The following is a 13230-nucleotide window of genomic DNA, read 5'->3' on the forward strand; positions in this document are numbered from 1 at the left end:
TTTAAAGAGATTGAGGCTCGGTTGCAAACTTAGGCCCATGTTATACGGACAGAAAAAACGCGACAGATTTTTCGCCACGTAGACGCCAAGCCTACCGAGCAATGGACGTCACTGTGTGCAAGTTATACGAACGTTTTGTCTGTCGCGTCGGACCCTGTAAACCCGGCGTCAGCGTCGACAACGCGACCGGACCGGTAAAATTGGCAGAAAAAACGCGATAGAAATGACGCGAGTACTGTTATACGGGCAGCTTTTACGCGGCAGATCCGTACTTCCCCCCCACCATACTCCTCCGGGCGTACACTTCTCCCTATTGGCTCCCTTGGAGCCTGCCGCGGCGTGTTTGCTGCTCGTATAACAGCTCCCTGGCGTCGACGACGCGGCGTTATTGCTGCTCGTATAACAGCACTGAATTGTTAGTTCAGCGTCGGCGTTTTATCTGTCACGTTTTTTCTGTCCGTATAACAAGGGTCTTAGACCAGTTGAATTTTAATTATGATTAAATGTCACAAGAACCAATCACAGAAGTCCTTCGAGAAGAATGCTTCTCTGATTAGCTCTCGGGACTTAAATTTAACTGGCTTTTTTGCAACCTTAGACCAGTTATAGAATAGACACGCTGGGAAGTCTAGCCTCTGAAGCCAACATCTACTGCCATATCACCCCATCGTGACGTCGGCATCGGATAGAAAGCTTTTCTGTAGAGTTTGATTACATTGTTTTCCATAGCGGGTTGTGTCTATTTCAGATGGAAATAAATTATTATTTATGAAAATGGTAAACTCCCGCTGAAATAGACACAATCTGCTATGGAGAACAATGTAAACAAACTTTACAGAAAAGTTTTCTATCCTATGCTGACATCACGATGGGGCGATATGACAGTAGATGTTGGCTTCATCGACTTTCAGTATGAATATACAATGGGGCGTGTCTATTCTATAACTGGTCCAAAGTTGCAAAAAAGCCAGTTAAATTTAAGCCCCGAGAGCTAATCAGAGAAGCATGCTTCTCGAAAGACTTCAGTGATTGGTTCTCGTGACATTTAATCATCATTCAAATTCAACTGGCTCTTGTGCAACCGGAGTACCACAATGCTTCACCAACTTAGGCCCGATTTCAACGAAGAGTAAAAAAACTAGGTTTGAATGACAATTAGTTCAAAACCAACAACAAATCATATCACAAAATTAATTAAAAACCATTTTGACTACATCCAAATGCCGTTGTTTTTGTCTATGGTGAAATCGGACCTAAAAGCAAACGCACTTAAAACAGACTGACGCATGCAGATAGACGGTGGAAAAATCCCACCACAGGTGTTGCAACGTACATCTGTCAGTTGTTGTGTGCGTTCGTCTTAATCGTTGTCAATAAAAGTATGAATATACTGCCCAGTCTTTTTCTCGTATATAATAACGATATTTTTTATTCATTTTTTGTAAATAACAATATAATAATAATCATAATATAATTATGATCATGGAGGAAAAACTAGGCTCAGCCTAACATTTCAACTTGAAATGACCTATGGCAAAGCCACCTCTAATACAAGGCCCCGGCCTACGATATTGCAACGTCTCAGTGTAGGCCTACAATCTAATACATGGTTAGTGAAAAAGATTTTAGAAAATACCAGCTGATCTTTTTCACCAATCATGTATTAGATTCTAGGACTAAGCTGCGACGTTGCAATATCGTAGGCCGGGGCCTTGTAATAGAGGTGGCTATGCCCACGGTATATAGAAGAAGTATATATTAGTAAGTAAGTATATATTCTCATCTAATTACCGTGGCTATGCCTATGGTGAAAACTAGTCGTTAAAATATTTCAAAGTTTTTAATAAAAGGGTACTAAATTTTTTTTTTTTTTTTTTTTATTTGAATCAAGTAGCCCATATAAGTGAAGTGATTTTAGGCTCAGCCTGTACCATTTCACTCCAAAATTTCGATAAGAAGTTGATTAAAGTAAATGATAAGAAGTAGACGTTGTCCACTACAAAGTTGTATTATTAGGTTACGAAATCACACATAACTTTTTATAAATTAGGTACTCATATATTTTATTATAAATGATAAATAAACTTGACTTGATAAGGGCGCTCAGATGTCAACTAATTTCAATCAGAACATAGATCAGGATCTTAAAATGCTACTACTTGACAAGATTGGGGAGAAGGGTGGATTTAGATGGCTCACCAAGTTACGGGGCCGGGGCCGGGGCCAGGCCGCCCCCCGGATAGCTACACATGAGCAGTTGATAGCAGAGAGACATTGCGCTGTAAGAGAAAGAGAGAAGAGAGCGAGCGAAAGAGTGAGAGATGATGATAGAGAGCGGCAAGAGAACAACAAACCTTAATAAAGCGGATGGGAGAGAGAAGACTAGCGAAGAGGGTAGGTGGATGGAGGAGGAGGTGGAGGAGGAGCCGATAGAAAGGAGGGGTGGAAGAGGCGGTTGGGGGCAGTTTGCGGAGGGGGGAACGGGTGGGAGAGGGGCGGAAGAGGCGGGAGGGGAGGTGGGCGAATAGATACAGGGAGAGATAGATGATGGTTTGGTATAGGAATAGGTGGTGGTGGCTGTGGAGGTGGGTGAGGATGATGATGATGATGGTTTGGGATAGGTGGCTGAGGAGGGGGAGGAAGGCGATTGGATACAGGGATAGGTGGCTGAGGAGGGGGAGGAAGGCGATTGGATACAGGGATAGGTGGTTGAGGAGGATGATGATGATGATTGGATACAGTGGGAGGTGGTCGAGGATGAGGAGGAAGGTGATTTGAGACAGCAACAGGAGGTGGCTGAGGTGGAGGAAGGTGATTGGAGACAGCAACAGGAGGCTGCGGAGCTGTAGGAAAGTGAGTGGCTACAGCAACAGGAGGTGGCTGAGGAGGTTGTGGAGGAGGAGTAGGGTGGGGAAGCGAAGGAGTGGGAGGTGGAGGATGTTGTAGTGGAGGGGCCGCCTCTGGTCCGGTCGCATTGGCGTGGCTGCTTGAACGCCCGGCACCATTCGACTCTTGTGCCAAACAAGTGGAAGGCTTGGACTTGCCTTCTCGATTGGACGACCGCTGCGGCGTGCGACTGCGACTCCGGTCGCGGCGACGACGGTCACGACGCTTGCCGCGATCTCTGTCCTTCTCGGGCGTCGGCGAGCGGCTGCGACTGCTCGAAAAGCTGCGGCGACTGGAGCGACTCGAGTCGCGACTGCGGCTGCGGCTCGACCTGGAGTCGGGCGAGCGTGATCGTGATCGTGACCGCGAGCGACTGCGACGGCCGACCGGACTGGCCGACTGACTACGGCCGCCGCGACCTCTGCCACCCCGTCCGCGCCACCGACCGTATCTGCCTCCTGCAACATTAAACATTAATTTAATAATTAGAGGAATAAAATAAATTTTGGATTGGCAAAGTGCTGGACTCATTGACCCACAACAAACTTTTCCTACAGATACCTTGAAAAGTGACCATTTGTGCACTGATTGCAGGCCGCAAAGAATGACTTTTCCGCACTAGTGCGCAAAGTGAGTACTTTGCGTACTCCAGATTTGCAACATGGCAACGCAAAATACTTAGTAGGTTATATGGAGCACCAGTGCAGCAAAATCAAAATGAAGTTGGTAACTGTGGTATAGTGTGGTACACGTTATAGGAATATTGAGGCGGTGGATGACAGCCGAACACCCCCCCCCCGCCATTCAAACACACACACATTATTATTCAATTTGACAATAAATTAAGTTTTTTATTAATAATAAAATTACACAGAAAAACATTTGATGGATTTCAGGCAATTTTACCCATAATTACCCACTTTTCATATTCAATGGTAACTGTAGGAAAAACTTAATGTGAAATACGTGCGCAAAGTTCCTCTGCTGCACTCAACAAACCATTCCGCCCTCGCCCACGGCTCGGGCGTAAACGTTTCTTTCGGTGCAGCAAACTGTCACTTTGCGCACTAGTTGCACAAATAACTATTTCAGAGTATTGTTATGTTGGTGATAATACATTTCCGTATAATATTAATAGATCTATAATTTATAATAATAATAGTATTCAGTAATAGTAATAATGGTTTTATCAAAGTAATGGTGATAATTCCCCATTCCGACTAATTCCCACTTTTATGATTCTTAATAATGAATATATGGGATAATTCCCACTATTATGTATTGCTTTATTTAATTAATTTGAATTTTTGTAGTTGCTATACCCTGTGTATTTATTATATGTATAATATGTTGTATTATTCTATAGAGATTCAATTTCAATTCAATTGCAATCATAAACAAATCTACTCTCAATCCATTTTCCAGTGATAAAACTTGAATGTTTATTGGGTGATACGGCGAGACATAACATCAGAAAGGTCTCACTGTCAATAAAAGCTATAAGAGTAAATAAAAAGTGGATCAATAAATTGTTCGCAGCAAAATAAGTATTCGAAGAGAAAAAACAAACATAGGCGAATCAAATAATCAAAGCAAACGTCAATGGTTTTCACAAAGTGAATTCTGTTTGGAATCTAAAGTCGAAACCTTTATACCTGTAATATATTATGTCTGTGTTATTTTCATTAATAATATTGTTGTTTCTTTTCTAGAACTATAGTAGTGCTTTTGTAATACTTGTTCTGATGATGTTCATCACCTCGTGACAATAAAGATTAAATACCACTAGAGATTCAACTGTATTTGAAAACGAGTAATTTAGTGGTTGAACTTGAGAGGAATCGTACTACGAAGTGATATCATAAGGTGCGTACAGATATACGCGCCTCGAACACGCTCCGCACTCGCTCCGATCATGAACGTTACGCGAGATGTTACACAAGGGTTCGCTTGAGGTTCGAAATATGTTCGAAAGATGATCGCTCCGCTCTTCTCTTATTGTTGACATCGCTACAACCTAACCTCACAAATGTGAAACGTCCAATCCAGCTGATCGGGTGACAAAACTAAATAAAATATTCTTACCAGGGGAATGCAGGGTAGCCTAATAATGCATTATGTTTATATAATAAATTTATAATGAATATCATGATTATATCATTTATTTTAATGTTTTATTATGAAATGTAATGTCTGTCAATGTTTCAAAAGGTGAAAGGCTTGATTGGGAGTTCGGCTTCTTTCTTCTAAATGCTAATATGCTGGTACCTATTATTATAAATGCTTTTATAACTTTATATTATATTATTTAATTATTAATTTTGATGATTTTATTTGCTAACACTAAGATCGTAACTATTGACAAACATTAGAAACAAAAACGTTGACCGCGCATGCGCAACTATTGGTTAGTTTGACCTAGGAGCTTGCCAAGCTCGAGATCTGTTAAGCGGGTCGATCATCAATCGCTCTGCTGGAGTGACGTTCGGTTGCGGAGCAGAGCGACAGTCTGTACGCACCTTTACACGCTCTTCTCGCGTTCCCCTCTTGTTCCACCTGCGATCATCAATCGATCTGCTCGAGTGATGTTTGATTGCGGAGCAGAGCGAAAGTCTGTACGCACCTTTATCTTATCAACTGCCTCTTATTATCTGACTGACTTATCGATTACTGACCTCGTCCGCCCCTGAAGTTGTCAGCCAAGTCGACGAGCTTGGGGTTGACAGTCTGGTTGGCCTCTTTGAGCACAGCGATGAGGTCGGCCGCCTGCTTGGCGTTGTTGTTGGTGAAGAAGGTGTAGGCGGTGCCTGTACGCTGCGAGCGACCTGTGCGACCGATGCGATGCACGTAGTCCTCAGAGTTGTTCGGGTAGTCAAAGTTGATCACAAACTTAACGTCCTCCACATCTGCAAACAAACAAGTATCGGCCGCCATCAGTCGAGTGGCCCATTACCGAGCGCCTTAGTTCGTCGAGATCTCAGTTCATCAAGTGCTTATTTTTAGATACTGAATCAAGGCATCACCATAGTGCAGTACGCGTCCCGTAGCTTTGCCTCCGTGACTTTGAAACGGCATTATAGGTAAGGTATGGATTGCGGGGTAATATTCAAGGCTTTGCAAAAACATCAGACTTCAGAGAACCTAGATTCATTTATTCATTTAAACAAAAGCAATAAGTACATAATCAAAACGCCAATAGATGATGATATCTAGATCCATAGATGGTTTGGTATGTTTTGCGGGGTAATAATCAAGGCTTTGCAAAAACTTCAGGCTTCAGAGAACCTAGATTCATTCATTCATTTATACAATAAGTACATTATCAAAACGCTAATAGATAATGATAATGATATGTAGTCCCTAGATGGTTTGGTATGGTTTGCGGGGTAATATTCAAGGCTTTGCAAAACATCAAGCTTCATAGAACCTAGATTCATTCATTCATTTATACAATAAATACATTTACAAAATGATAATAGAATGATGACAATGATATCTAGATCCCTAGAAGGTTTGGTATAATTTGCGGGGTAATATTCAAGGCTTTGCAAAAATATCAGGCTTCAGAGAACCTAGATCCCTAGATGGTTTGCGGAGTGATATTCAAGGCTTTGCAAAAACATCAGGCTTCAGAGAACCTAGATGGTTTGGTATGGTTTGTGGGGTAATATTCAAGGCTTTGCAAAAACATCAGGCTTCAGAGAACCTAGATGGTTTGCGGAGTGATATTCAAGGCTTTGCAAAAGCATTAGGTTTTAGAGAACCTAGATCCCTAGATGGTTTGGTATGGTTTGCGGGGTAAATTCAAATTCAAATTCATCTATTTGCCATAAAATAATACAGATTGATAAAATAAATATAATATTCAAGGCTTTGCAAAAACATCAGGCTTCAGAGAACCTAGATTGTTTGCGGAGTGATATTCAAGGCTTTGCAAAAGCATTAGGTTTTAGAGAACCTAGATCCCTAGATGGTTTGGTAAGGTTTGCGGGGTAATATACAAGGCTTTGCAAAAACATCATGCTTCAGAAACCTAGATCCCTAGATGGTTTGGTATGGTTTGCGGGGTAAATTCAAATTCAAATTCATCTATTTGCCATAAAATAATACAGATTGATAAAATAAATATAATATTCAAGGCTTTGCAAAAACATCAGGCTTCAGAGAACCTAGATGGTTTGCGGAGTGATATTCAAGGCTTTGCAAAAGCATTAGGTTTTAGAGAACCTAGATCCCTAGATGGTTTGGTATGGTTTGCGGGGTAAATTCAAATTCAAATTCATCTATTTGCCATAAAATAATACAGATTGATAAAATAAATATAATATTCAAGGCTTTGCAAAAACATCAGGCTTCAGAGAACCTAGATGGTTTGCGGAGTGATATTCAAGGCTTTGCAAAAGCATTAGGTTTTAGAGAACCTAGATCCCTAGATGGTTTGGTATGGTTTGCGGGGTAATATACAAGGCTTTGCAAAAACATCATGCTTCAGAAACCTAGATCCCTAGATGGTTTGGTATGGTTTGCGGGGTAAATTCAAATTCAAATTCATCTATTTGCCATAAAATAATACAGATTGATAAAATAAATATAATATTCAAGGCTTTGCAAAAACATCAGGCTTCAGAGAACCTATATATCCCTAGATGGTTTGTTACGGTTTGCGGGATAATATTCAAGGTTTTGCAAAAACTTCAAACTTCAGATACCCTAGATGGAGGAAGCTCCCTACACACAGAGATTCTTCATGAATGAAAGAGTCGCAACGTATCACCAACAATGGAAAGTGAATGTTGAACAAATGAACAGCTGATAGGCTGTGTGACTTTAAAACGGCATTATAGGTAAGGTATGGTTTGCGGGTAATATTCAAGGCTTTGCAAAAACATAAGGCTTCAGAGAACTTAGATTCCTAGATGGAGTAAGCTCCCTACACACAGAGATTCTTCATGAATGAAGATTTGCAACGTATCACCAACAATAGGAGGAGCATGTTAAACAAATGAACAGCTGATAGCCTGTGTTTTGCTAAAAGAACGTAACTCCAAAAAGCTATTTGTGTATTTTTTCGGATGCAACACGTTGCTTTTGAGAAGATACAAAAGAGCATCTGTTGCTTATGGAAAGATACATATTCAAAAATATTCAATGTTTTTGAACGGGTAGTATTGAAGTCTAATGGCCTTCGCCGATAGGCAAAGCTACAGAACCCGGACTGTAGATACAACATGGTATAGGTCGTCTATATTTCGATTTTCAAGCCGATTTTTGTTGACTCAAACCGATTACTGTTGACTATCTATTATTACTGCTGCCCTCCTAGGTCAAAAAAAGCAGTCATTCTATTCTATTCTATTACTGCTTTGGCCGGGTGAGTGTATGAACGGCACAGTATGAGAGACTACCAGCACCACATAGCTTCACGAAAAAGAATTAATAGGACTATCGGCTGGTATATGGAACCTAAACGCCCTATACCATGGTATCATTTTAGAATGTAATAGAATGACTTTTTTATTTTTTTTTTGTGTAGTTCAGAAGTTGATATTGTGGTAATTATTCATATATTAAATGAAAAAGTCTAAGAAATTGTCAAAAAAAGACAGATTTATTGATACTTAGAAAGACCGGTTTCGGTTATTACACCATTTTTAATCTCTGATAAACATCAGAGTAATAACCGAAACTGGTCATTACTCTGATGTTCATCGGAGATTGAAAATGGTGTAATATCCGAAACCGGTCATTACTCTGATGTTTATCAGAGATTGAAAATGGTGTAATAACCGAAACCGGTCATTACTCTGATGTTTATCAGAGATTGAAAATGGTGTAATAACTGAAAACGGTCATTACTCTGATGTTTATCAGAGATTGAAAATGGTGTAATAACCGAAACCGGTCATTACTCTGATGTTTATCAGAGGTTGAAAATGGTGTGATATCCGAAACCGGTCATTACTCTGATGTTTATCAGAGATTGAAAATGGTGTAATATCCGAAACCGGTCATTACTCTGATGTTTATCAGAGATTGAAAATGGTGTAATAACCGAAACCGGTCATTACTCTGATGTTTATCAGAGATTGAAAATGGTGTAATAACTGAAAACGGTCATTACTCTGATGTTTATCAGAGATTGAAAATGGTGTAATAACCGAAACCGGTCATTACTCTGATGTTTATCAGAGGTTGAAAATGGTGTGATATCCGAAACCGGTCATTACTCTGATGTTTATCAGAGATTGAAAATGGTGTAATAACCGAAACCGGTCATTACTCTGATGTTTATCAGAGATTGAAAATGGTGTAATAACTGAAACCGGTCATAACTCTGATGTTTATCAGAGATTGAAAATTGTGTAATAACTGAAACCGGTCATAACTCTGATGTTTATCAGAGATTGAAAATGGTGTAATAACCGAAACCGGTCATTACTCTGATGTTTATCAGAGATTGAAAATGGTGTAATAACTGAAACCGGTCATTACTTTGATGTTTATCAGAGATTGAAAATGGTGTAATAACCGAAACCGGTCATTACTCTGATGTTTATCAGAGATTGAAAATAGTGTAATAACCGAAACCGGTCTTTCTAAGTATCAATAAATCTGTGTGACAATTTCTTAGTCTTTTTCATTTAATACTATTTTATTTGATGTGTGCAAAGTCACAACAACTGTCAACTGAGATCTCGATGAAGTAGATCCGAAGAGACCCCGACCCCCCACCACAATACTGAGTACATCTACTACATTTTGTCAATTATAGGCATATACAAAACTCATTGAAGCCACTTTTTTCAATATCTTCTAACTTATAGTGAAAGTAACAAAAATCTGACTGCCAGTCGTTCTTTTTAATAGCAAAAAGTGATTTAGTAACAAAAACCTGTGTCAGCAATTGTATCATGGGAAGCTTTGATGTTATTTCTTATGTGATGCTGACAATTTCAAGTGAATCTCACAATAGAAGCACCTACAAAAGAAAATTAGTTTAACTGGGTTCGATTCTTTGAAAAATATTCTGAAAATGGGAAAAAGTATGAAGTGGACAAATTCAATATTTAGAAAAGAAAAACAACAAATTGCCCAGAACTTTTTCTTTTTCTTTAAACGTTATCAATTGGTAAATAATTATGGTTACATTGAATTTATATTCAAATTAATATGTTGTGAGTAAAGATTTACTTAGTTGTAAAACTAATGAAGATGAATGAGCATTTTTCAAAAATGTTGAAATAGTGCCCAATTCTAAAGCTACCAAGATAGAAGATAATTTTTTGAAATTCATAAAAAAAAAATTAACATTAAAATACTATAAAAATGAGAAATATGCATTAATGCATAAAATGATTGTACATTTCTATTAATAGGCTACTGATGGAAATGAATTGAAATTGTCATAAAAAATTACGATCTTTAAGATACCACACTGCTGAAGAAATTATTAAGTCGCATTTTTCATTTAAATTTTCTTGGGAATATGGGGTACTATGTTGGTTGTATGATTAGAGGGATATATATCTTTGGCCCGGTTGCACAACAACCGGTTGAATTTTAACCGTAATTAATCTCACGAGAACCAATCAGAAAAGGCGTTTTTGAAAAGATGGCTTTTCTGATTGGTTCTCGTTTAATTAATCACGGTTAAAATTTATCCGTCTGTTGTACAATCGGCACTTTGATTGATAAATATTTAATGAAAAATGTTTCTATAAGAAATTATATGTTATCGAAGACACAACAAAGAAGTACATTAATAAAAAACAATCTAATGTAAATCACCTTCCATTCACAGTTAGATATCACAGTCTAGATAAAAATATTTTAGTTATTGCTTGCACTTGAATAATAAAAAATGAAAACAACAGAAATTAATCAGTTCTGTAAATAATGTATGAAATAATTCATGCCACTTTCCTGGAGTGATTACTTCTGCCACCTCAACTGTCTAACACAATATTTAATAAAGATTTAATTTACATTTTATTTGTGATTTATCGACGCATAAGTTAATGAAATCAGGATCATAGTAATATATTCTAATACAACATGAGATTTGATTTGCTTTTGAATTTCTTAAAAAAAATTAACATTAAAATACTATAAAAATGAGAAATATGCATTAATGCATAAAATGATTGTACATTTCTATTAATAGGCTACTGATGGAAATGAATTGAAATTGTCATAAAAAATTACGATCTTTAAGATACCACACTGCTGAAGAAATTATTAAGTCGCATTTTTCATTTAAATTTTCTTGGGAATATGGGTACTATGTTGGTTGTATGATTAGAGGGATATATATCTTTGGCCCGGTTGCACAACAACCGGTTGAATTTTAACCGTAATTAATCTCACGAGAACCAATCAGAAAAGGCGTTTTTGAAAAGATGGCTTTTCTGATTGGTTCTCGTTTAATTAATCACGGTTAAAATTTATCCGTCTGTTGTACAATCGGCACTTTGATTGATAAATATTTAATGAAAAATGTTTCTATAAGAAATTATATGTTATCGAAGACACAACAAAGAAGTACATTAATAAAAAACAATCTAATGTAAATCACCTTCCATTCACAGTTAGATATCACAGTCTAGATAAAAATATTTTAGTTATTGCTTGCACTTGAATAATAAAAAATGAAAACAACAGAAATTAATCAGTTCTGTAAATAATGTATGAAATAATTCATGCCACTTTCCTGGAGTGATTACTTCTGCCACCTCAACTGTCTAACACAATATTTAATAAAGATTTAATTTACATTTTATTTGTGATTTATCGACGCATAAGTTAATGAAATCAGGATCATAGTAATATATTCTAATACAACATGAGATTTGATTTGCTTTTGAATTTCTTAATCCCAACAATTGGATTAACAATATTATAAATACACATTGTTTATCCAATTGATGGTTTACGACCATATGCCCACTACCAAAAACAAACTTTGACTTACACGTTTTCAATTGCTGACTTTCATGTACATTGAATCAATCCACTACTGAAAAATCTAATCTGTATACTGCATATCGATGATTAATAGAAATTACTGGGATAGATCCACTTCAAAATTGAAAAAAAGAACATAGAAATACGTATTTGCTTGTCATTCATTATAAGGGAGACATAGTGTGCTCTAGTAGTCTAGTGTGATTGTTTATTTTGTAATCATGAAAAAAGGTTGATAGACATCTTTCATTATTTACATGTGTGAAGCACATTTTTGCAACCAATGAAAACCTTATGTATATCTCATTGTTTCATTTTCTACATGATTTGTGTGAAGCACAGTTTTGCAACCTTTGTAAACCTTTCAAAGGCCATCTATATGGTTCAAATCACAAGTGAAACCAATAAGACAGACCTATTTACATGCTTTGTGTGAAGCACAGTTTTGCAACCTTGTTAAACCTTTTAAAGGCCATCTATATGGTTCAAATCACAAGTGAAACCAATAAGACAGACCTATTTACATGATTTGTGTGAAGCACAGTTTTGCAACCTTTTGAAGGCCACCTACATTGTTCAAATTACAAGTGAAACCAATCAGAAAAAAATGCAGCGTTGGCTGAAATTGAAAAGTGTACGTTTATGATAGCAAATTAAAAGTAGTATATTTACTGTGATAGAGAATCAGTTTTTAGATGACCAGCCTTACTAAACACATGACAACAACATGTTGTTGCGTTGGCGGTCTGTTGTTGCAGTTGGGCCCGGCAGTTGGCACAGGCATGCGCATGCGCAGTTGGCACAGGCATACGTGTGCGCAGTTGGCACGGAACAGGCTGGCGCGCATACGCGCTAATGCACGCTTGCACACGCTTGCACGCGCAGCCAGCGTTAGACACGCCGTGGCGCGTGACGTGTGACACACAGACACACTCAGGGGCCGAGACACAAATGACAATGCCTTGGCTCAAACTAAACCTGCTTGGGCAGGCCAAGCGCATTATCTTGTATGTGCCTCTGCAAAACAAAAAACCAAAAAGCCTATCTTTAATAATGTCTTTCATAATGGTTATTCATTCCTCAACCCGCAAATCTTGTCACAACAAAAGCTTACAAATCAAACAGCTACCTGCTTCTGTCTACTATCATACAATTCATTTCTACTGTTATATCATTATCACACAGGATCTTACCTACTGATACTTCTATAATTTAAGACAAGTTATTATATCTATGAATGATCTGAGAGCGTATATTTAAAAGCGTTTCATTTATTATTGCCCTGTTTCACCAAGCCTGGCCAGGCGTTTGAATAAGGTCAAGTCGAGTAAGATCTATTATGCTCGATTTCACCATAAAGAAAATATAACATAAGAATAA

The 13230-nt window shown here is 37.9% G+C and overlaps 1 protein-coding gene and 1 long non-coding RNA gene across 5 annotated transcripts in view; both read right to left on the reverse strand.

Moving 5' to 3' along the window:
• Window positions 1-13230, reverse strand: part of LOC111048155 (ATP-dependent RNA helicase dbp2) — a 37169-nt gene that overhangs the window by 5712 nt on the left and 18227 nt on the right. For 2 of the 4 annotated variants that reach the window (XM_039429156.1, XM_039429157.1), the window contains exons 11-12: window positions 5562-5792; window positions 3045-3344 (exon numbers count right to left, since the gene is read on the reverse strand). In XM_039429156.1, coding sequence (XP_039285090.1) covers window positions 3045-3344; window positions 5562-5792 — 531 coding nt within the window. Of the gene's footprint in view, window positions 1-2354; window positions 3345-5561; window positions 5793-13230 lie in introns of all 4 variants that reach the window. The other 2 variants (XM_039429153.1, XM_039429154.1) reach the window with 1 other exon arrangement.
• On the reverse strand, window positions 6061-8441 carry LOC120351499. Its single transcript, XR_005571435.1, has 3 exons — window positions 7383-8441; window positions 6525-6592; window positions 6061-6466 (listed from the first exon to the last, which is right to left on the reverse strand). It is a non-coding gene; the product is annotated as an uncharacterized LOC120351499 (long non-coding RNA).

This window comes from Nilaparvata lugens, chromosome 5 (assembly GCF_014356525.2).
Source record: "Nilaparvata lugens isolate BPH chromosome 5, ASM1435652v1, whole genome shotgun sequence".
Lineage (NCBI taxonomy): Eukaryota > Metazoa > Arthropoda > Insecta > Hemiptera > Delphacidae > Nilaparvata > Nilaparvata lugens.